We start from the raw sequence: 25735 nt of genomic DNA, 5'->3' as shown, positions 1-25735 counted from the left end.
CAGCACTATTTACCAAAATATTTTATTGTATTTGTAAACAGACTTGCCTAGTGGATGTACAAAGTGATGTGACCTGATAGGGCAACTGGTGGCTGTGTGACTTCAATTACCAAATGATGTGTAATGCTTTCCTGATGCAGCCTGTCTCAGTGGAAAGTGTCATGAGTAATCTAATGAAGCTTTTTCCTTTGGGATGGACATCTGTATATTTTAGTGACAGCTTTTGACATAGCTGTAGCCCTTAGTTTAGTGTATTGGTTGGGTTATTGCAGGATAAAGATACATGTGAATAACGAAAATAGTTTCTATATACGAGCTTTTTGAAAACTCTTTCCTCACACTTTTCCAAAAAGTTGCTGTGTTTCTTATAATTTAAATCCATTACCTTGTTTATAGCAGGTTCTGGAGCTGCAAGTTATGGCTTGTTTTGCCTAGGTTTATACAATAACCAGAATTATTGGGACCAAATTCTATTGAACACTTTAGATGATCATGAAGGAAGGTCACAAGAGAAGCCTCTCTTGTTTGGATGCCTAGGTTGCCCTTGCCTTGTTAACAGCATGGTCTCTGCAGAAATCAATTGTGTGTGTGGCTGGGTGTTGGTGGTTTTTTTTGTTTGTTTGTTTTATATTGTAAGTTACAAATGAAATAACATTAACCTGTTGAATTTAAGTAACAAAACACCTCTTGCCCTCCTGACTTTCCAATCTGGTATATTAAGGCTGTTTTCCAGCTTACATTGACGTCTCCTTAGAAGTTTTCAGTCCTAAGGAAATGTCAAGGCTGTATTTGAAAGTGACTTTATATTCCAGTTTAAGATCATAAAATTAATTTAATTGCCAACATGCAATGCCAGGATGACTGGACAACCTGTAGATCCACAGAGTTGAAAGTTTAGTTCTGGCAAAAGTTAGTATGTGACACCCCCTAACTGGAACATTCTGTCCAAATAGACTGTAGCAAGTGTTGAAAGAGAACACTACTTAATGTGATCAAATGATGACCATTCCTGTCTGATCCAGACACAGACTTGTCTATAGGTAAATAGTGAAGACGCTTTTTCCTAGAAGCTTCAATATTGTGTTTTTAAAAACTATTTCTGAAGTTATTTGCAAACAAAAAGAGTGAGGTTGCTTTGGGTTAGCTGAATGAAATATATTCCAGGTTCAGCAAAATCCTTCTTTCCCCAGATACTCCTCTTGTTTTTAACTGCAGAGTTGGCACAGTGCCTTGGCAGTGTTCGGGGCTGGGTGTTCAGCTGTGAACAGTCCGTTGCTGTTCCTGCCAGCGCTGTCCACCTCCTTTCTCCTGCTTTTGTCACACTGGGAGTTTCCTGGCAGTGCAGGGATGAAATGGGGTGTGAACTGCTGTGTCTCCACAAGTTTGGGGGAGGGAAATGGCCTGTATGAAATTAGCTTTTCTGGTACTTTCGGAACTTAAACTTAGCCCATGATGTGGGGCAGAAAAATTTATTGTGTCTGTGGTTCCATATTCTGCTTGTATTAACTAAGTTTTTTAATCTCTTGTGACACTGGATTCTTTCTCTCCGTTACAGGTAGCTGTGTATTTATACTCTGTGTGGTGGCTTAGCTTGCTGGTAGGTTGGTCCCAAGCTACCAGGAGTGCAGAGGGATCTATGCCATTTTAGCTTAGCACCAGGTGCCTTGCTATTATAGCAGCATAGCCTAGCTCCTTCCCATGGGAAGGAGTTCAGCTCTCCCTGTTCTCTGTGGGTTCAGCTTTGATTCCCAAGTAATTTTTAATTCTTCTGTGGAAATGATACTGATTAGATTGGATGGGACTTAGCCAGGTAACTTCATTTAATGTACCAAGCACATGAAGATAGGTGAATGCAGTACCTACTAACCACTCTGGTAGTGGTTATAGGCAGGAGGAGATAGAAGGTGATAGATTTAGGGCTGGGTGGGATATGTTTGTGTTGCTGCCTCAGGTGGGTTCTTTTTGATCTTGATTAGAACCTGTGCTGTCAGGTTATGACTTCTAACTTAAGGCAATGCACAGAAGTTATTTCCATGGAAATTCTCGAAAGGCTGTAAGAAATCAGCAAGAGGTTCTTACCACTATGGCAATGCTTAACCCTTAAATTCGTTGTTTGCCTGATAGCTCATGGAATAGCAGATCCAAGAGGTGTTTCAAGCTTCTCAAGTGCTGTTTCAGAATCAAGCAAAATGACAATTTGACTAATGAAGAGGTGCCAGTGTTCTGTGATAAAATCCACTGAAAAAAAAGATGTCGTCTTTCACGAGTGGGTTATTTATAGTATACTTCCTCTGCCTGTGAGGATTCTGTGAGAAAACTATAACTGGGCAATTTAATCATCATCAGCCAAAGAACGGTTGGCTACAGATGTCTCCTTGCATGATTACAGAACCTGTTGCCTGTTTTTCCAGGGTGGTCTGTCAACTTGTGACCCTTACAACTCAGGCACTTACCGCTGTCATTTTCAGGCTGACAAATGGAGATGCAGTATACTTACATGAATTGCTCAGGGCTGTCTCATGTGCTTGGCTTTTGCTACTCTAAGACCAGAGAAAAATATAGTGATAGCCATTGAAATGGCAATCTGACTTTATGGTGTAGAAACTGTGATGTTGTAACAGCCATTTTTCAGCTAATAAGATTCTGCTTTTTGCTAGCTTTTCTTCTCATCTTGGTGTGATGGGAAAACTAAGCTGTAAAATAATTGAGATGGGGATTTAGAGATTTGCTACAACAAACCTGTAATAAAAATAGCACAAAGCAAGATCTTCTCACATTTGTTTTATATAAAGTCTTAGCCGATCAATAGAAATATATAAACTATTCCAAATTGCATCAGGGTGAAAGTTATAATTATAGTTTTATTGATTAGTCATTAAGTTTTAATCAGGGCATAACCACTGGGACTATTATTTTGTCAGTAGTTTTTTTTAATACATACTTTTCCTCCTTTGTACACTTTAATAATTACTATGCTATAAATTGCTTTTAAATGTGAAATAATAAGCCAAAGAGTCTGTCATGTTAGGATTCCCAAGGTATCTCTTTGCATTTCCAAACTGTCTTTTTACAAAATGGAGAGATTAAGATTTAGAGCAAGAAACTGACGTTGGATTTCTTGGTTTGCTGCTCCCTCACTGGTGAGAATAAGAGTCAGCTACCTTCTTGTGCATTAGTAAAATGTGAGTGTGTGCTAAGCTTAAAGGTATGTTAATACTGACTAATCTGTGTTTTGAATATGACCCAGTAAAAATAATAAAATAGGTAAAGGGAAAAATTTGCAAAAGTTGCATCAAGATATGTTAAAATAAATGGGAGAAATCAGTCAAATGTGAGGTCTTAGTTTTTATAACAGCCACTCTTCTGTATTGTTTACAATCTGTGTAAATTCATGGGAAACACAGTCCCCTGGAACTGGTTTGGTCCAATTTCCCAGTTCCAGGCTAGGAGGCACAAAACCAAGCCATAAAAAGGCAGTGGCTGTAGCATGATTGGATTTTTTTCTTTTTTTTTTTTTTTTTCTGGCAGGAGAAATATAGAAGGCTAATCTCATCTCCTGGAGTGAGATAAAGAAAAGTACATACAAAATCTGACCCTGTTAAACATAATTATTTTTTCCTATAACTGAATCTTGCTGTATAGGGACTCTGAATATCCCATAATACATGAAAAATTACTTACAAAGACACAGCCAAAACTCTAGAGGGCAGATATATGGTATATCATCTCATCTCTTCAAGGAAGAAGAAGGTTGAAGAATACATGAGTTACCAGGGGGGGAAAACCCTTATTATACCACTTGTGTAACTGAAATTTGGAGATAGGAAACACACTTACTGCATCCAGGGGTTTGGAATTTTTCATCTTGACTCTACATTGCCTTGTATGTTTAGTCTGCCTGTATCTTTACAGTGAGCTGCCAAATGTGCTTGGAAAACATGATATCATAGGGAGTGGAAAGGAAAACCAGATGTTCTAAAATTTTAATATTCTAAGGCGGTGTAAGTAACTCTGAGAAGGAGCAGTATTTTTAACCTCCTAGTGCCCATTTTAAATAGTAATCAGGTGTGTCTTGCAGATCCAGAGTTAATTGTACAGCTCCAGATTGATTTGTACAGAATTTTTTATGTCAGTTTAATATGACTGTCTATACTGTTAATTACAAGAAACTTTGATAAAGAGAAGTCCCCCTCTGGGCCTCCCCCACCAGCCTCCTGCAAACGTGGTTTTATGGGACAAGTTTAAGATTGTCCCAGTTTGACCGATGAGGTTTCCTTCATGAGTGCCAAAGTGGTTGGATTCAGCACAGTTAGTTTTACATCCTGCTGGCTTTTCCGTGGAGGTGAGAATAAAGTTGTTTGGATCACATTCTAGAGAAGCTAGCTGACACCAGCCTTTTCCATCTAATATTTAGATATTGTTATGGTTACGATCTGAGCATTGCAAGATATTTAGTGAAAGTTTTGGGCTGTTGCTTGTAAATATCATGTTCATTCTTATCTTTCTGCCTTTTATTTTTGATTGGCTATTTTTGGTAATGTTGGGTTTTGTTTTTTTTTTTTTTTTCCTACTCTGTAGGAAAGCAAGCTACCTTGACTTTCAGCTCACTTGTGAGAGAAAGTGTGGGGGAGGACTGAGGACCACAATGGGAGGTAGATGTCCTGTTCTTTTGGCAGCTAGTGGTAATCACCATGCTCTGGAAGCAGATTACCAGCTGAAGTTATTGAGCTGCTTTTGTCCTTGTGTAAGTTTCCAGAGTACTTTAGGATGACAGTGCTGGAGATGTGTTGACACTGTGCAGTGCATCTCCAAGGCTGCCAGATTCCAGGTTACTTGCAGTGAAGTGGTGTGTCTACAGAGTATGAGGTAGCACCAGACAGAGAGAGTAATTGAGATCCTAAAAGCTGCCTAGTCACATTAGTGACACTGTGCCTGCATTTGTTTGTCCTGTCAAATTTTTAAGCCGATGTAGCCATGATACTTAAGGTTCCTCATCTGGCTTGTTTTCATTCTGCTTCAGTGTCTCTGCGCTGTGGTCCTTTGAGTTGTATAAAAGCTGGACAAGCTCATGGGTCTAGAAAGGTGTTTCTGGTCTGGCTGCAAGAATGCTAAAACTCGGGCTACCTACTAGGCTTTGGTGGAGCACGGACCTCCTAGGAAAAGATGGAAACCCTGGCTGTGTTCTGAGGTCTGAATGGTTAGTTAGGGACTGCTCCCTTCGAAGATGATAGGCTTGGTTGTCCTTAGCAAGAAGGATTTAGGCATAGCCTCACGCTTTTTTTCCAAAATTTGAGAAAGGAGGGATGTTGAACCAATTTGAATGGAAACATCCGAAAGTTTGTCCCTTCACTGGGGAGAAAGGATCATATGGTTCCACAGGGCAAGGTGAGGACAGGTATTTCAAGGTGAAATTCCAAGCTCACTTGTGTATTCCAGTGTGTTGCCACTTTAGATACTTTTGTGATAAGAGCAAAGTGTGTGGTTCATCTGTGATTAGCATCTGACCCTCAATATTAATAACTTGGGAATTTTTTTTATCTGCTGTGGAGATGTGTCAAATAGGAAAGCTTCTTAATGCAGGAATTATCTTTTGGGGAATTCAGCTAGCTTTCACTACTAGTCCTAACTTGTTTCTTAGAAGAAGCAAGCCCAAATGCAAGTAAGTTTACAATTTACAAATCATGATTCTGTAGAATGATATTTTGAGTGTGCTTTTAATTAAAATAAAGAAGGAGAGTGCATGCTTTATATTATTTTAGGCTTTGGGTTTTTTTTCTGGAAAAAAAAAGGCATTTTAGACATGATGGACAACATCATGTTGTCTATCTGTCTCTGTCCACAGATCAGCCCCTTTTTCCCTCTGCCCTGGCAGTATCTTTTGAAACAGTTAGCTAGCTTCAGTTTAATAGAACAGGAATCTCCAAAAGTGTGTTGGTATGAATTCCATGAGAGTAACTGGCTAGGTCAGAGAAGAAAGTTGCTATTAATGCCTGTTCTGAGGAAAAGGCAGAAGCATGAGTCAGACAAATCCACAGAGTAGTATCATGAAAGAATCTGCAGCAGGATAATTGGTGAGGGCTTTATAGTGTTGTAAACCCTAGAAGATCAGCTTGCAGGAGCCGAGTCTCACAGAGATGAAACAGCCGCTCACATCAGACATGGAGTTAAGATTTCAGCTGTTTGAAACTCCAAAACTTGCATGTTGGAAGATGCAGCTTTTCAGTTCAACAGGCAAGTTGGACGCTCTAGAGAAAGTTGCTTCTAAATCAACAATTGTCTGCTGCAACAAAGAAGTGATTTAGTACTTACTGTGTCTAGACTTTGGGCTAATGGCTTTGAATTTTTAACTGTCCCTTTTCTAAGAAAACTAATAAATGGACAAAACTGTTCAAAAAATGAAAACCCACATTTTCTGCTTTGCATCCTGTCTTGTCTCAACCAGTGTAGTATGGGCTGGCAGACCATAGTATTCAAAGTGGTGTCCAAAGTCTGACAGCAGTCAAAGTTTGATGGGACCTCTTTCACAGTACTTAAGCTTTTTTTTGTTATTTTCATTGATCAGTGGCTGTCATTTTAGGTGTCTTTTGTGCTGTTCATATCTGGATGCATATAGGCATTGAGAAAGGGAATGTGCTGACCCTGGCAAGATGAGCAATGGTGGGGAGTGCAGCAATGTAGGTGGTCTTTTGAATTAATCATGGTGGATTTTGAAATATTCATAAATTAATCTAGGTGAGGTCAGGTCTGCAATACAGATGCTGCAGGATTTTTGCCAAATCCTTATGCAGAAGCATAGCTGAGCAGTGTTTGGAAGATGGTTGTGAAGGTGAGAGTGCTGCCATTAAGAACTAGTGGAGAAGGAGCATAGTTAGGGTGGATGGAAACTGAAATTAGAGCTGCAGCTGAAAATTGGTTGTAAATAAAGATGAATGGAGGCATGAATCCACAAATGCTGCCAACAAATTCATCATATAAGTAAAGGCTGAAACAGCAAATTAAGAACTGTTGAACACCTAACCAGCCACCCACACTAATCTTCTCTTGTATACTCCATGTTAACTGCATGTATTGCCTCTTCTTCATCAGCTGCCCTTCCTAGATTGTGTTGTGTTATCAATTCAGAGCTTGGAGGACATGTTACTTTGCAGTGAAGAGTAGAAGCTTGATGGTTGTCATCTCTTTTCTTTCAATCCTAGGACTGATACTCAGCTGATGTAGAAATATTAGTAGCTCAGATTGTCTATAGAGGAAAGCTAATTCGGGTTAAACAGTATAAGTGAGAAATAAACAATTTAAAAGTATTTCCTGATGGATTTCCTGGCTTGCAATGTATTCTGCCAGAGTCAGCTTTGGAACTGTCTGAGATAGTTTAAGGTAAGTTTATTCCAAAGTAAGGGTCTGTACAGGGTTTGTCAGGAATAACTATTTCTGAATAACTCCATATGTGGACAAGCCTGTAATTCTTTAAGTGAAAAGGCTGTAGGAAAGAGTAAGGGATCAATTAAAGGAAAATACTTGATAAAATACAATGTAGTTGAAATTTCCGTGTTCTGGGCCAATGTAACCCCAAGAGACTGAGCAAATTGTAAAATACTAGTCATCTTTCAACAGGAGACTTAATGTGTTTTCAGAAAATATTGCCTGTGTTCTCTTGCCTGGAATCTCATTAACATTTGTCCTCCTGTAACACAGCCTGACCCCTCTTGGCTCCTTGGAAACAGTTTTATGCTGGATGGGATGCACCATGCTACTTTTGCTGAAAGAACAGTTTGGCTGGTGGATGTGATTAGTTTCTTAAGCCTTTTAAAATAAGTCTAACAGAGTCTCAGTGGTGGAAGAGTTGCTGGGATAGATTGGATCATGCAGACAATTCTGTAGGTTGAATTAAGGGTCTACTCTTCTTTGGCTTTAAGACTTTCTGTGTTTCAATGTGGTAGTAATTTATGATTCATGCATCAACCAGGTTAAGGAAGATTTTTTTTCAAAAGCTATTCAGCTGTCTGATTTTTTGCCACTCTGTGACTGTACTGAGGAACTTAAAAATCTGTGGGACACTTAGTTTGTGCTAGAGTACAAAAGAGATGTGCATAACAGCAAGCTACTTTCAGTAAATTTTAGGTTTAGTTTTAAAAAGGAAAGAAAACTACATTGATTAAACTTTGAAAGACCAATTTAATTATGCAAAGCACACAAACTTTTGAAACATCTGCGGTGAGAAGTAATTCTGTAAAGTGTTTAGTGTCAGCCTTGTCGGCTTCACAGGCTTTCCCTGTTCTTTGCCCATTAACTGATATAATTGAGGTAACAGTTTCTCCTTGCTGTGAAGAGGACTCAGCGTGGATTTCCACTGTTCAAGGACAAAAGCTTTCCAAGGTATCTGATACAGTTGATGGAGAGGTAGGCAGGGAACCCACAGCAAGTGTTGTCGAGTGTGTAGCTGGGCATTTGAAGAGCCGCACATGGGGAAGGAGATCTGAGAGGGGCAGAAGCCCATGTTGAGAGGGCTGCTGAAGTGATGGACAAGGAGCCAGCTGAGGACTTCAGGCAGCTGGGGTGAAAAGGCTCAGCCAAGATGGCCATTGTGAAGGAAGAAGTGTGTGGTGGTGCAGATGATGCTCTGGTGCAGGGAGGGAGTTCTGGAAAGCAGTAATTAGGAGCTGACTTAGGTTTGACAATGACAGGATGAAATAACACCCTGCAAAACAGCTCTGCAGATTCCAGGTGAAGTCATCTAAGGTGGAAACTTGGGGGAAGTTGAAAACATTTGTGCAGAAGCTCTGTTTTTCCACATGCTTGTGACATTCGGTCCCTGTGAATGGTCTCATCTCTGAAATAGTATGTTTTTAAGCTCTGGGAAGTGCTGAGATCTGAGGGATCTTGCTGGGTGAGATTGCTCTTTGAAGAAATGTTTCCTGCCAGCATACAGGGGAGCTGCAGTTAAATTAATGAAGGCCCTATTGTGTTGGTCAGAGGAAAAGATGGGACAAAGAGCTTGGCATTGTCTAAACTTTCCCATCCAGAGCCCATTAGTCAAAACTTGTTCTCTCCATGGGGTTTAAATTAGGAGTGGAGTCACCTGTTCATGACCCCAGCAGCTTTGCACAGGACTGAATTTAACTATGCTGGAAGGGCACATCCATGCTGTGTGGGAGGGGAAAATAAGATTAGCATATTCTGAGGTTTTATTTTGAAGAGGAACACTTTTTCTCTGGGGCTAGCACTTAAAGCAGAAACTTACAGTGGATTGTACATATATTGGGTGGTTTCTGTCATCCCTGGAGACAATTTCCTCAGTAAAATAGGTATTAACACTTTAATTCTCCACTTCAATTGTGCTTTAGCAGGTAGCACAGCCTGCTGACAAGCATGTGTGGAAGGACTTGTTCACAACTTGAGTTGTGACCCACAGCAAATTACAGACCATAGAAACTTGTATTTTTGTTCTGTCTCGGTCAAAAGGGCAGCAATTATTTAGATGAAGGTTTATTGGAGTTTGAACTGTTATGGGTCTATGATTGCAGCAGTTCAGGCTTCTCTGTTCAAAGAAAATATGAAACTAAATGACAAATGTGTATTTCATGTTTCTTCTTTTTTGTATTAATTTTCCTGGTGGTGGAAAGGGTGAGGCAGTTCACCTTCCATCTACAGATAGATCTCATGTTCCCCACTTACACTGCTATCTAACATTCCCAATCCAACAGTTGTGACCAGAGTTTAGAAACAACTATTTGGAGGATGAAATACTGTGCTAATCTCACAATATTGCATTGAAAAAGTTCATTTTTTTTTTCTTCTGTTGGAGAGGGGAATCCCAGTGATATCTGAAGAACCAAACATAAACTTACAGAGTTTAGAGAGGTGTGAAAAGCTGCAGTGCTGAATTCAAGGTTTGTTGAGAGCCTCTGACTTGAACCAAGAGGGTAATTTCCTCTTCTTTTTCAGGATCCAAAGGAAATCAGTGCAATTTAAGATCTCTTAATTTTAGACTTGCATATTATTTTAATCATTCCATTATCTGAAGAATGGAAAAGGGCATTTTTCATGTTTCAGATTACAAATAGTAACTTCCTACTTAGAAGGGAGCATCTTGACATAGAAATTGAGATGCTCAGATTATGTCATATTTATTAACCTATTTTGGGAAGAAGCATTTTTTTAATATTTAAAAAAACCAACAACAAACCAAACCTGAGCTATAAGGTAGCTTTTGACTGCAGGAGGATGGCCAGGGCTAATGAAGAGTATGCTCCAAATAAAAACAAACACACACCAAAACCATTGTTATTGCTTCTTCTCTTTGAACAGGGTTTTAGGGTTGCTCCTTTTCTCTTGCTCTTTCTACATTATGTCGGAGCAGGCAATCCTTTTGACCTTCAAGAACAGGGTGAGAGCTTAGGATTTTGTTACCAGATTGACTGCAGCCTAAACATATGTCCTTTGATAACTCATAGCCTCTTTGTTGTCATTTTTGTGCAGCAGCTTTTTCTCCAGAATTGGTTAGTGATTATCTTGCACAGGTATTGTGAGGTTTAGTTTAAAGTCTCTGCTCTCTGGATACAAAGTTGTATAGTGTCATAAATTAGATTCTTATTTGATTAAGAATAAACTTATGCAAATGACATTTAAGAGTAACTCTCCCCAGGTATGTTTCTTTAGTTCTGTGTTAAGTATTAAATTATATTTATATGGTGAACATCAATTAAAGCTTCCCAGCCTACTCAGACAGATAAAGTCATTAAAACTAACCTCCTGCTTGGGAAATTTAAAATTAAAATGCTTTAGAAAGTGTTCTAAAGGGTTTAAAGCTGCAACACAGAAAAGTTTTCTGGAGCTTACCACATGTTTCTGTACCCAATTTTCAAAGCAGGCTATGCAAGCCAGAGATTTGCTCAGAGTCACTGAGAGCAGGTTCCTAAATCACAAGCCACTAACATATTCCAGAATGGTTCTCTGTCCTCAGATTACTCTTCTCCTGCCTTGTAGCAGAATGGCTGTCTAATTGCTAACTGGAAAAAATTTGGTTTTGATCCTCACCCAAGCTCAGGTTAGTGCACAGAATAGATCAGCTCGTTAGCCAGGAGCACATCAGGTGCCTGCATCTTAACAGAATGGGCTCTTAGTCTTTGCTCTTCAGTAGCCTGTCCTAAGAGCATGGGTAATATCTGTCTCTTACTAAAGATAAGAAGTGTTCAGACTGTATGATTGTGGGAGCTTTTAAGACTGTGAGTCAGATCATTAGCTGTGCAAGGTGCATGCCCAGCTGCATAAGGAAACGCTTTCTCAAGCTGCTCTCCTTAGAGGTACAAAGCTGGTAATAATGTTGTACCAGCTGTGTCCCCGGTTCTGAGAAAAACCTGCCATTCATCAACCCGATTTAAATACCCAGCGTAAGCCCTTAATAGCAACTGTAATTTGTGCTCTGTCCTTTTTCAAATGTTTCTGGGTACATATGATGCACAGATCTGCCTGCAGTGTTTGTGGTCAAACTGTAATACAGGTGCCTAAAAACAAATGCACGTTATCTTTGATTCTCTACTAAATCCTATAAAACCAGTCATGTAGAAATGGTTAGCCTGGAGGACAAAGGATGGAAGCAAAAGGCTGTTAATCTAAATAGGATATGTTAATATTTGGACAATAATATAGCTCTGAAGACCAGGAGGAGTTGTGCTCTTTTCTGAAGATGTTCTCACTGTCTAGTGTTTGGCTTTGCCTAAAGAGCAGAACATACTGGACAGAGGAGCAAAGGACCTGCTAGTGAACTAGAAGTGATTCATAGTGGTTTGCAGATAAGTGCTTACTCCAGAATTTGCAGTGGCAATGCAATGGGTTCTTTCTAGTCCAAACAGCTACTTCAGATTCTTCGTCACGTTAACCACAAAATAATTAAAAAAAATTAAAAAAATAAATCTCCTTTTGGTTGGGAGTTTTCTTCAGCCATCTTCACAGTAGGCAGTGTTTGCTGCTGGCTCCTCTGAATGAGCAGTGAGCTGTGTATATCTTGTAGGTTTTGCAGTTCCCTGGCTATTGAATCATCAAGGCTTGGATGAGCTACTTCCACTGAACCCCCTTATAAGCAGGGCTATCCCATCTTTGTTCTTTTTTATTATGTATCTTGTGTTATTGTCTAGAGAAAAATGCTCGGTAGCCGTATGCTGATGAATTGGATGAGTACTACCTAATTCTGAACAGCTGCTCCAGCTTTAAGTAGGATTGGCCCCCATGCAGAAGTTAGTGCTTTAAGATAACGTGTTTCCAGTAAACTTAGGTGAGCCCACGCAAAAGGCTTTCTGCAGGCTCCTAGTGCTATTTGCAGCAGACCTTATTTTCTGTTAGCTAAAGCCACGTAGGAACAGATTTCGGATATACTGAAACAAACTGTTTAAATCAGTATATATAAAAACACTTTGTGTTGACTTCAAGGCACTTTTGAAACTTTAATTGCACTGGTCATTCTTCACGACCAGCCAAGACATCGGTCAGAACAACTAGGGAAGTCTGGTTCCAACATGAATCTGACCAGGAGATGGCAGCATTGATGCATGCAAAGAGTATCCAGAAGTTAAAACACCTTTCCCTGAACTGGCAGAGGAAAAAAATTACCTTCAGTTAATTGAAAGATATACTGTCTTAGCAATACATAGGACTATTTTGTTAACATTTACCTATTTTTAGCTTTTGTTCCTAACTGGCTAATGCAAGTCAGTAAATTAAAAATGCACTTAGGTTTTTGTCTAATTACCAGGTCAAAGGGAGACTCCAATAATGATTTAGGACAAGGATTTTGAGATTCAGTACTCTTTTTTTTTTTTTTTTTTTTTTCTTTCCAGAAGCGGTTATAGTATTAAAAGGCTGGCAAGATAATAGATGCTAATATTGTCATTTCTGCATACCTGCTCTGTAAACTAATAATAGCTTTGCTTGTAGCTATAAAATTGGGTTTTCTTAAAGCTTAAAACTAAAAATCCTTGAGCCTTTGTTTCAATGTTAGCGTATTCCTGCCCTTATGGTATGTATACATGTGCATTGACATGGGGGAGAAAGTCTGAAAACTGGAGAATTGTATTACCTGACCTGGTAAATACAGAAGGAGCTTATAGGGCAGCACCCATTTTTCCCCTGAACTTGGTTTGTAGGATCTTGATTTTGTCTTTCTCCTTCCATCAAAAGATGGGAATAACTCCTGGCTCCAGAGCTTGCTTGGAAAAATAAGCATGGCCTCTATCAACACGGTGCTGTTGTCCAATGCCTTAATGTTGGCTGAGGTAGCTGAGGGCCCTCTGCCCTACCCTCTCCATGGCTGGCTGTGCAGATGTTTGACAGAGCTAATTTGCCACAGGGTCATCCCCAAGACCGGTAGGATGTATGAGGAGTGGCCTGAGTTTGGCAGGCTGTATTGTGCTCTTCTGTGGCAAGCAACAGGCTACATCTATGTGAACAGCCAAGAGATTAAAAAGCAATTTCTTCCTGGGATCCTGGCAATTAGGGAGGTGAATGGGCTTCCACTGTGGGAGGTCACATTATTGTCTGTCTTCCATGTCTATTTATCTAGTAGTCGATGCAGGTAAAAGCAGATACGTGGACAGTTACTGCAGAGCAGCTGCACAGTTATATTTTTTACCTTTGCTCATGCGATTTGCTTATAGCTTTCAGTTGTCTAAAAATTTAAGTATGAATTCGCTTGGTGCAGTGTTATCACACTGGTGCTGCTAGAACATATTTAGCTAAGAAAGCAAACTGTGGAGATGTGTTGTGTTCTTTTAACTTTGGCAGCATTACCTGGAAGGTGCTGCAGTGATTGAGGTCTGACCGTAATAGAACTGAAATTTTTCTGCACCCATCTGTCCTAGGTCGTTACTTTTTTTTTTTAACCTTGTGGGATAATAAGATACATGTGAACTTAATCTTGCATACTTCCCTTTAGAGACCTGTGTTTGACATCAAAAGACTGCTTGGATTGTTATTGGTAGTAAGGTACACATGTAGGAACAAATAAGGTAACACGCTGTAAGTTCAGGTGCACAGCGAAAATGTCACCGTTCAGTCTGATGTTGGCAGTGGCAGCTCGTGGCTTTTTTTAGTTCCAGAAGTGCCCCATGGAGCCAATCTGACAGCGCAGCCCGGGTGACACGAACCTTTATTTCCTTTCATAACGGCACAACGTAATCACTGTTTTTGTTCTTGTGCAGCCACAGACTCCCTTGTAAGCGCAAATTCAAATGGGAGAAACATCAAAGTTAATTTGAAATGAAATGCACCCCAAGTAGTCCGGGGGAAATGGAGACATTACTTTGTAGCCACCCTTCTCCTGCCAAAACTGCAGCACCCCAGATGTCAGGAAGCCACGCCGTGCTCTTTGTCTGGTCTTGATTGACTAGATTGTTTTCATCCGAGCCTTTTTAAAGCTTTCCTCCTGCCTCCATATTTTTAAGGAATAAAAAGCTAATATAAGGACATGGAGTGTTATGAAGCATGAAGTTCTATAAATATTTATGCTGAACTATCAAAAAACTTGACAGTTCTTATTTTCTTGACAGATTGGGGTCACTTGTTATTTTTGACCCTGAGAATTGAAGAGCACATGGAGTTAGATCTGTTTGTAATGACTTTTGGATATTGTTGTCTGGTAAACTTGTAGGAATGTAACAGGGTAACAGACTTTTTCTTGGTCTCTTTGTGAAAATGGAACTTAAACCTTGTACTGCCTTACCCACAAATAACCACGCCAAGTTACTGTTCCTGTGCAATCTGGCAGTGAATTCCGGAACTTTCTTTGGCCCATGTGGGTTTCTGAGTTAGCAGCTTGGTTTGCCACTTCAGATGGACAGCTTTCACCTAGGTTGCCCTTGCCTTGAAGTACTCAGGGATCACCTTTACATCTAGGAACCAGAGTGTGTTCCTGAGCCCACCACAGGATGGGATCGAGGAAGGCTAAAAATCTGGCAAAAGCCCACAGTGTCTCCAGTGTTTTGCCACCAGTCCCAGCACTGCTTTAAGTATCTCTGGGGTCAACAGAAGACAAACTCTTCTTAAAAGTTTAAGTGCTGATAAACAGGCACTTTCTAGAAGGATGAGAGGCTTGTAACTCTCTGATGCTTCAGGATCCTCATTCTTCAAAATTATGTGCACACAAGCTTAACTCCTACCTGAAGCTGAAGTGGCAGGTGAATGTTTTAAAGCCAGGTCTGGCTTTTTCAGAAAAGCTGGAACTTTGTGGCAGCAGCCACATTATTACATCCAGCTGCAGGGGACTTTCTTGCCTAGTAAATTAATTGTGTAGGAAAGAATCAATCTGATGCTTCACCTTGAATAAAATCTAGTGTGTGTTTTAAGGTAAACCTTGAATATATTGTGTGCATCTAAAGCTAACCAGAGTGTCTCTTGCTGTCAGTCACTAGAGGGCACAAAGGAACTACCTAGGAAAGAATTTTGTTCTTCAAGTCCTGAATCTCCAGTTTCTATCTGTGAAAGTGGGGGGGGAAAAACCCCCGTAGCTGCAAAAAGACAGGATGGCTACAAAATTTTGTTTCATCGGTGATTTTCCCCACCTAAATCTACTTCTGGTTTGGAAGGTAAAATTTCAAGGGTACTTCCATTTTTCTGTTAGTATAATTTTGTGTTCAGGAAGTACGTAGCTCTAAGAGCAAATACATAAGCTGCTCATAAACAGCTTTTAAGTTCAACTCATATAATTACAAAAATTATTTCCTCATTTCTCAGGTTTCTGTACTTGGAACAATCTCCAAAAGTGTCTGTTCTATGAAAAGTAAGGCAGCAAAAGGAATTGCTCTCTGAATATACGCTTCTTTTGCAGGTTGCGTGCCTCATACGGGTTCCATCTGAGGTTGTCAAGCAAAGGGCCCAGGTTTCTCCTTCCTCAAGTACCCTCCGGATTCTCTCCCACACCTTGTATCATGAGGTGAGTTCAGAACAAAATTTCAAAGAAGTTGCTTCATTCTTCCCACTCGGTGCCATACATGTCCAGAAGCATTCCTACAACTTTATTCCAGTTCTGTGCTCTCCCAGCACTTTCCCATCTATTATTCTGTTGTTAAAAGCGATTGGCATGTTATACTTAAGGAAACCAAGCCCCCACCTCCCCCATGTGCATGCACTTACATGCACACTCTAAACTTTTTTCTCCACCTTTTATATGGGATACCTACATTTAAAAAAAAATAAAAAAAGGATTTAGCTTTCCAGTTTCCAAAGCTCTGCTTGTATTTATGCAAACAGTCCTTCTCTGGGACAACAAAACATTGAGTCTCTGTATCTAGAGTTTGTTGAATGGTTTCCAACTTTTGAAGGAGGCTTTGGAGGGGATGTCCTAAAGGCACCATTTCAGGGAGGCTCTGTAGGAGCTCTGGAAATGAGTGCTCATCCAGTATTGGTAGCTTTTGAAAAATAAGGTCTTTTGTAATCTTTATCGTGGTTATGCTGTTCCTTCCTGTAAAAACCTGTTCACCACTGTTTTTACTGAGTCTCACAAGGGGTGTTTTTCAAGTTGTATTCCATAAGAGAAAAGTGTCTCCTGAAAACACTGTGGGGAAAAATATTATACACATTTCTGTGTGTAAAAGCCAGGAAAAAGAAGACATAAATACGACCTCTAAATGATCCACTTTTTTAATTTACAAGCAAATAAAAAAATCTATTGTGATAACCCTGCGTAAGAAGGTTGTTGGAACTTCCTTCTGTGACTTAGTCATTCTGCTCTAAAAGCTGGTGTTCTCAAAACCATGTGTTTTTCCCCTTCTTTGTAGCTGGCCAGAGAACAGTAAGACTTGACAAAGTCTGGAATATATTGTCCTATAAGATATTAAACATAATTTTATATACTCTATAAAATAAAATTTTAATTGTTTTGAATGTTTTCAGCTGGTTAAAACTACAAAATATTTGTCTTGATAAAAGCTCTGAATCAAGGCTAAAAAGGTGGACATAGGAAGCTGTCATCTTATGGGTTCATTTTGCATGGGCTATTTAAACAGAAGAGTAGTAGTTTCAAAATATTTATGGGATAGTGGATACTTCTAGACCAAAATATTGGGCAAGTAAAATTTGAAGTAATGTGTTTCTGTGCCTTCTTGCCCTTTTAATTTTAACTGTAAGGTATATTTTCTTCTCTATAACTGATTAATCTGAACAGTGGTTAAATGATCTTTGAAATAAAACCCTCCGGCATTGTAAATCATGGAATACAGTATACAATGTTATAATCAATGTAGTCAATTTGCAAGAAGTTCAGGTCTGACACTCAGTAAGGTTGTAATGCTTGCCTCGTAATCACCGATAAATTGTGGTCTTTGGCAAACTAATTCCCTATAGCTGATGCTTTCTTTTATTGGTTTACAGGGTATTCAAGGACTTTATCGGGGTTATAAAAGCACAGTATTAAGAGAGGTAAAACACTTGTCTTTCACTTTTTTTTTTAAAATTGATTCTTGTGCCTCACTTTGTTTTCTAATAAGAGATAGTAGTACAACTGAGATCAATTGCTCTAACCATAAGCTCTAAATCCTAGCATATTGCATTCTAGCTAAGTTACTAGTCTGTAATTTAAATAGAATACTGATAATGTGCACTGAGAAAACTGTGATACATGCAGAAAGTCATCTACCATCCTGTCTTTCAGTTCTGTTGCTGCTAAATTGTAAAAAGATGGAAATGTATATGTTAACATGATGAAAACCATAAAATAAAGTACTGGAAACTTCCTCAGGTCTTGTGATTGCATCATGTGAAGTATGTATGCCAACAATGGTGAACTGGTGGCATCAGGCCAAGTTTGGCACAGACAGATTTAGGCTTTCTTTAAATATATTTGTCAGCAGATGCCAAGAGATTATCTGTCATCTGTATATAGGGACGATTGTGCTCGCTCGCTCTCTTTTTATGTGTGAAAGAAATGCATTTAGTCATCCAGTCTGTAGACATGATATGGCATTACTTAACTCTAAATCAGAAGTACTTCACTGTCGGGGGAAAAAAACTGGAGCTAAAAATATTTTGGCCGGCTTGGCAGAAAATAGTTCCTAAACTAAAATCTCTTCATAAACGTACTGTGAATTACAGGATTAGTGTCATGGAAGTGTTTGATATGCTGTGTGAACCGAAGGCAGATTATAAAAGAAGTAGAAAAACATACTGATGAACTCCCAGTCTAAAACTGTTTTAGAATCAGATCCCAGGAGGTCATCTTTTGACAAAGCATAAGTTGCACCATGAGTACCTCAAATAAGAGACGAGGCTCTATTCCTATGAAAATGTAACAGCTGTTGTCCAGGAAGGGTTCTTTACTTACCGTGTTCAATGTGATATGTGTGGGTTTGTCCTCTCCTTATATAACTCAACTGAGTAAACTAGGTTTTGTCTTGCTGCTTTTGTTTTTTAAACACAGGATCAGATCTGTTGGTTGTGTTGCCATTGATAATGAAGCCAGTTGCATAGGCTTTTTTACCCTTCATTCAATAGCTCTGCTTTTAAAAGCCTTTCTTCATGCTGAAAACTGTTTTTAGAACAGTTATGTTAGCCAGCTCTTGTTACAATTATGGAGTAAAGATAGATATTGCCTAAAATAAGAAATACCAAATTTAGTGTACCTAAAGTGCTGACAAATGGTAATGCACTGCAGTCTATTTTAGCAGTTTTGAGTGTTTAAAAAATTAGTTATTTGTGCAGAGATGACACCTGCTTTTCTGAAACGTAACCCCCACCATAGCTTCATCCTGTACTTATTTTCTGGCTCACTAAACACATGTTATTCACTCAGATTTCATTTGGAGACAGGCAAAAAAGGCCAACGAATCATTTTGATTTCTCTGAGGGGTTCTGAATAAATGAATAAATTTAGATCGCATTGAATACAGATTTTGCATACTAACAGGTAGATAAAACACATGGTTATTACTGGGTGCTATTCTCCTTAAAATTTGTTTTGACATATGTCAGGGTGGTAATTAATTTGCAGACCATATTCATGGCATAGTGTGTGACCCCGCTGAGATAACTTTGTTTACTCAAAATGGCAGCACTTTGTTGGAAATTTAATGGGGGTCCTCTCCATTATGTATACTCATAAAAGATCTTTCAGAACTGATTTCAGTTGAAGTATTGCTTTTTGGGAGAATCTGTCCAATAGAATGAGAAATAAATGATTACCAAATGAAATGTGCTTTCTTTTCAAAATGAAACAAATCATAGGTGATGTTTAAAAAAAAAAAAAAGATTCTTTGAATTTAACACTGTTAAGACTGTTGCATTTTTCTGACACTCAATATTGTAAAGCAATGTCCACTCAAATAAGAACAGTGTATTGAACCTTCAGCTGGAACTGCTGTAAGCCTGACATTTAATCTTGGTATTTTTCCTTCTCTTTAAGTACACTTCTTCCTTTAGGGAAAGTCTTTATTTTCAGATAAAAATCTATATTAATTCATTATCAGACAAATCCAGGTAGCTGCATAGCACATGTAGACTGATGTTTAATTCCAGTTGACTTTTATAAGTATAAAGGTTTCTTTACATGCTTTGGTTCTTTACTTACACAAAACCCTTTGTTTAGTTACCATGGAGTGGGATTTTTGGATAGAGGGGTTTCAATGCATGATTTTTCATTTAAAACATAATAATTGAAAGAGGCAGGAATATTGATGCCTTTCTGATGACGATATTCTTGCACTGGCAAAATTATTGAGCCAGAATTTAAGGAAGGTTAATTTTAGTTGTTGCATCGGGATAAATTTTTGCATATTACATAAAGCAGATTTCAGTGCCTGGACAGAGATCTGCTTGCCAATTGCTTGGGTTTAAGTGACAAGGAGTCTGTTTATAAAGGGAGTACAATGTTAAAACCTCATCTTTTTACTATAGCATAGTAGATCTTTTCAAGACAGCCTTATTCTGCTCGATGTAATCTGCTGCTGCTTCTGTTTTGGTGCAAGGTAGTTGTTTCATCCTTCATTTTTGATTCTCAGTCTTTCACTTATCCCCTTTATCTTCTCATCAGAATACTTTCTCCACAGATGAATATTAGAAGATGGCTAAATATGTAATGCTTTTGGAAATAACTTTGAGTGAACCTCAATGCTTGGAAGTTTTGGCTATGACGTCTACCTACCTCCTTTTTGGTGTCTCTTCTCTCACATCTCCATTACATTTTGGTCTTGACATCTTCCTTTGATGTAGTTACACTGAACTAATCCTAAAATCGAAAGGGAAGCGAGGTACAGTGCATCATTCTGTTGGCAGTAGTAGCCCAAAAGAGACATCCATGCTCCAAGAGGAAAGCTTTTGTCATAAAGCATAAAGTGGGAGTATGGTTATTAGGTTGCTGAATGAGATTTTGAATAGATGGCAGAAATTGGAGGCTGTGAAATGATGTGGAATTCCCATGATGTCACTTCCAAAGCAAATCTAAGTGAGAATTGTCCTTTCCTATGGTGGTAGTGTACCAGTGTGCATTGGTGTGGAAACTGGATCATGCTACTAAGAACAGTCAATAAACAGGTAAATTTATTCATGTTTTCCACAACAGAGAGAAGTTCATTTGTAAAATCTCCAGCTATCTTATAACAAGACAGGAGCAGACTATAAATCCACTGTAAATCCTCTAGAATTTCTTAATAGGAATGTAGTTCTGCTGCTGAGATCTTATATAAGCAAATGGAGACAGATTTTTAATTCCTGCATAATTCATTTTATTAACTATGACCAAGTAGAACATCTGTTAAAATTCCATAATGTTCAGTTCATGGGAAAAAGAGAGAAACCCCTGAGTTCCCGTTGGAGCTTTTCCATTACCATTAATGTTACAGGACTCTAGCAGATGTCTTCTCATTCATAATAACATCCTTTAAGACAACACAAAAGAAAAGGAAGTGCCTTGTCCAGTTTCCCTGTGTACAATAACTTGCTGTACAATGACTGACTTCACCCTCTGTGTGTCTGTGTGCAGGTTGCAGCTTCGCACAAGCAGTGCCACAGTTAACTGTAGTGTCCCTTCTGTTGTGAGTTACCATAATTTGGAAGAACTGAGTGGGTGTTCTGTGTGTTTTTAATCTAATTTGTCACTTTTAAAAATATTGCAGATGGACTGGGCCCTAGCCCAGAAGTAGATTCAAAAGGAGCTAAAATGAATATTAAACGCTTCCTTAAAGACAAAGAGGATGGAGGATGACTGGCTCTTTGTAATTCACAGATGTCTTTAAAGGAGACCGAGAATTGCTTTCAAACATCAGTCTTTGCTGTGCAGGTAGCCCTGAATAAACTTGTCTTCTGTGTTGCCTCATGGACTTTTCTGAGACAATTTGGGCTCTCTGCTTGTGGTGGCCTCCATTCAGGTAGAGGTGGTAATGATGCTTTACTTGACAAAAGAACTCGTCTCGGAGCTCTGAAATTGAAAGAAAACTACTGATAAATCTGAACCCACTCTTGTACAGCATGCTATTGATCTTACCCTCGGTGAGGTAGCCTAGTCATCACTTTTGGGAGCCCTAGTTTTTTAAGTTAGTACAGTTCTGGGTTGGTTTGGGGTTTTCTTGTTGTTTTTTTTTTTTTTTTTTTTTTTTTCCTCTTCAGTGTATGGAAGTTGGAGCCCTAAGTGGATAAAGGCAGCTACTGCTGTCTTGGGAGGGAGAGAGCACTCCATGCTATATTCATTTTGGGGAGGAGAAGTATGCTGTTGCATTAATGAGTGGCAGCAGTGTGACAAACAGGCAACAAATTCAGACTCTTCCTAATCTCAGAAACCCAAGAAGTAATAATGTCTCTTCAGGAGGAGGTACTGTTTGTTGTATGTATGCTGCAGAACTAGTGTCCTGTTACAACGTGTATATCAAAAGGGGTATGGAGGATACGCAGTGCAGCCTATGCAGATGAAGGAGTTAGCAGAAAAAAAGACCAACAAAAAAATCCCTTCTTAAATGACTTACTGCCTAGGAGAGGGAATCTAAAGGCATGCCTGCTGCATTTTCCTGAATTTAAAGGGTCAGTGAACAAAGGATGCTGAGAAGGGTTGGTATAAAAATGTGAAACCCAGCTGAGATACGTTGTCCCTGTTGACTGAGGGAGGGAGGGGATCTCTGAGGGCTGAGCTTGATCGGGAACAGTCTGCAAACAGGGAGCCCAGTTTGTTTATCTGCTAGAGGTAGTTTTGCATGCTTTTCTTTTGTTAGGACATCTTTATATAAATATCCTGTTCTCTTAGCTGTTAGAGGTTTTTTTTTAAGTTTATCTCTGTTGCTGCAGGATAGAAAGAATGTTATTAATACAGTCTTTTACTTGCACAATTAAAACTTTGATCTTCTCTCGTGTATTACAGAGCAGATGTCGATAGAATAGACAAACAGGACACTATCTTAATATTTGGAAAAATAAACATCCTCCTTGATGAAATGTGTGCAGTATCTGTCTTTTGTTACCTTCTGGTAACAAAACTGAGCTGGCTTTATTTTATTTTGCGATTCTAGATAGGTTAGGTTTAACCAGGAATTTGCCAGGCAGGATCTCTAACGCTGGGGTTTAGGCTTCTACTGAGCAACCAGCATTTCTTCGGCTGAGGTGTTTCCACATAGAACAACAACAGTCTCATGAAAGGGATAGGAACTGTAAAATGGATTAAATAGCTAGTCCTGCCATGTGGAAAACTGCGCTGAAGTTACGTGACATGATTAATGGGAGGAAAGTTGAAAAATAAGTCCCTGCTTCTCCCCCTTCCCCTTAACACTATTCTGTCTTGGAAAGCCTATCACTGGAGTTGTATCAGCTCTTGTATCACTTGTACACTTGTATCCTTCTAGATACCTATATTCAAGGGATTTTCATTTTGAAAGGCGTATAAGGGTTAAAGGTAATTCTTGTGGGGTAAGAACAGGAGACAAGTCCATGCTCTGGGTTAAGGGCTCAGGCACATCTTAGCTGGTGACCTGGGACACTGATAAATGGACGAAAGGAGTAACTGTCCTTTGCTGTTGCAGGTTATGATCGTTACCTTCTCCCTGCAAACACTGGAATAGTACTTGGAAATGAAAATGGAGATCTCAAAAAGCACTTAAATGACTTTTACAGACCACAAAATAACCCTGTTTTTTCTAATTTACTAGTTGTGGGAAATAGGTTTTGTGACATGCCTGAATGGCAAATAAACTGTCCAGGGTGGACAGAGACCTAAAGCAAATTCCTTCTTGAAGTTGGGGGTGTCTTTTGGTCAAACATGTGCAATGATCTCAGATTTTCCAGTTGAACACTTTCTCTTTCTCAGGCTAGGTGCAATATCCATATATACTGCTTAGAAGCAGAATGCAGCCATCCTTGCTGCCATCAGTTTGCAGTTTACCAATGGAGTATACAATTGTTGCATTTGTCTGACATCAGTGGATATCTTCAGATGAAAAGAATTTCATATATGCAGAGTGTTTTTGTATTTTGAAAACTACAGCCTTGCATCTAGGGTCTTTGAACAGAAAAAACACTTTGAAAACTATGTGCACTAAAAATGGCCTATGTGATTTGATAATGCAGATTCTTTCCAAATGAATGTGTATGCAAGCAGAGTCTTGCAGGAAGCGTATTCTACTGCATGCTTGAAATTGAGATACTATTTCCATACATTCCCTAAGCAGCTTACTACAGCATTTTTGCAAGTGATTTTCTGCAGCATTCATGGTGTAGGAATGTGTTTTGTGGGTCAGTAGCAACACTGTGGGCAAGAACAAGCTGGGAAGAAGAAAATGCCTAACTTTGTTCTGGTTTTCTTCATGCTGTGATATTTTTGTTTCTTTGTTGTGTTTTTGTTTTTGTTTTTTTTTGTTTGGTTTTTTTTTTTTAATTTTAAATAACCCAAGAACTTTATTCTTTACATTGGTTACTTTTGATTTTTTTTTTACATGTTTCACAATGGTTTGAAGAGCACATTCCACATGCTATCTCCAGTGGAGAACATTAATTTCCCCATTCTGTTTCCCCACCTAAATAAAATTATCTGTGACAAAGTATCAGGAAGTGGTTGCAAATCCCTGGTGAAGGAGAACACACAAAAAGTATCCCTTTCCCTGATGAGAAGATAGGACTGTAACAAGGAGGAGGACAGGCACCAAGAGATAGTCCTCATTGTAAAAGGAGAAGAAAAGGCTTAGAATAGCAGAAGTAGTAAGTAACAAATAAAAGTGATTACAAGGAGTATTTAAAAAAACCAAAACAAACAACTATCTGATAGTGTCATTGGAGGAGTAATATCTTTAAAGCTTTCCAGGGCAAACTAAGGATATTAGAGTTAATGGAGTAACTTTGAATCTTCAGTCACTGTAGCCTGATAGCATGACACTGAAGTCAGGGGAAGCCCCTACATGTCTAATGGGATTAGACAGTTGCACCTACTTCGGTAAAATTTGGCTGGCTTTAACACTTGTGACTGTTTAAAAGCAAAAAAGAAAGAGTCAAACAAAAATTTGTGGAATTTTTGGCTGAGTGGTGGCTTTTGGTTGTAGTTCCACAGCTACATTCCACTATGGGCAACTATTTCGTCTGTCTAAATTTTTTTTGTAGTTCTCAGTGGGAGACAAGATTTCCTGTTTTACTAAGTTGTAGAGTCATCCTGCCGATGGCTGAAGGGTTGCGGGGCTGTATCTGGTGAAGACTGCATTTCGTTTGTGGGTGAAGCAATTTCTGTATGTCTCTGCTGCAGTGGGTAATTCTCTAACCCTGAAAAGATATGTGCGTGTGGTGTATCTGTTTATATAAAACCTGTACAAAGAGACATATGGATGCATGTACATGTAAAAAAGATGGTATTGTTTTTAATAATACCTTGTCAAGGGTCTTAACTCTCTGAAGCAACTAGTCCTATAAATATGTGTGATCAGTCTGGAACAACAAGCAATTTAGCAATTTTCTAAAAGTATAGGACTGTCTTTCAAGGATGAAATTCTTGCCTGAAGTAGACCAAACCATGATTTTTACAGTGGAAGACTTCCACCGGCAGAATCACGCTGCTGTCAGTATTAATAGCAATTATCTAGTTTTCATACTTGGACTGCTGTTACCTAGTTTCTCTACATCTGCTAAAAACCAGAAACAGAGTTAAAAGAATCAGCAATCCAAGATCAAAAGCTTTTTCCCAAATTCCTTGTAAGATGTTATCTCAGCCAGCGGTTCTGCTTTAACACAAAGACCCGAGTGTCTGCTCTGGTCAAGAGAAGATGCACTTCAGGACCTGAGGGCATAGTGGGAGTTCTGGGGAGCTGGGCTGGCGTGGGACTAGGAGTCCGTCCGGGGTGTCTGCTTTCTGCTTGCCCTTGAGCTTGGCAGTGACCGAGAGCCTTTAGCACTTGTGAGTCTCCAGCCGCTAATTGAGTGGTGGCTATCATCTTGCTGCTTCTTTTATCAGAAAGATGATATTTTCAGAAGGACGATGTTTTCACGTTCTGTAGTTTGTTGAAATAGCTCAGCAAGAGGGAGGTCTGAAGGCATTGACACACAAGCTCTAGTGATTTGCTTGGGAGAGTTCCCTCCTTTCTGTCGTGGGGTTAGCACCCCTGTAGCTTGAAGCAGCAGGAAACAGTGGGCTTTGAAGCTGGAGTTGAAAGGAGGGCCTGACATATACTAGCTTCTTCTGGTTCTGGTACAGGGTAAGGAACCTCTGGCAGTGGGGTGAGGCAGGCAGGTGGGGAAGATCTCCTCTTAAATCATCCCAGCATTGATTGTAAGAATCTGTCACCCATACTCTCAAAATGAAAAT

The 25735-nt window shown here is 39.2% G+C and overlaps 1 protein-coding gene across 3 annotated transcripts in view; it reads left to right on the top strand.

The window, feature by feature from the left end:
* Window positions 1–25735, top strand: part of SLC25A26 (solute carrier family 25 member 26) — a 91738-nt gene that overhangs the window by 4386 nt on the left and 61617 nt on the right. For all 3 annotated transcript variants that reach the window (XM_075052974.1, XM_075052973.1, XM_075052975.1), the window contains exons 4-5: window positions 15815–15919; window positions 17356–17403. In XM_075052974.1, the coding sequence (XP_074909075.1) occupies window positions 15815–15919; window positions 17356–17403 (153 nt within the window). The remainder of the gene's footprint in view (window positions 1–15814; window positions 15920–17355; window positions 17404–25735) is intronic.

Source organism: Buteo buteo, chromosome 21 (genome assembly GCF_964188355.1).
Source record: "Buteo buteo chromosome 21, bButBut1.hap1.1, whole genome shotgun sequence".
Classification (NCBI taxonomy): domain Eukaryota; kingdom Metazoa; phylum Chordata; class Aves; order Accipitriformes; family Accipitridae; genus Buteo; species Buteo buteo.
The sequence above is the reverse complement of the archived record's forward strand: the minus strand, read 5'-3'. Positions and strand labels throughout refer to the sequence as shown.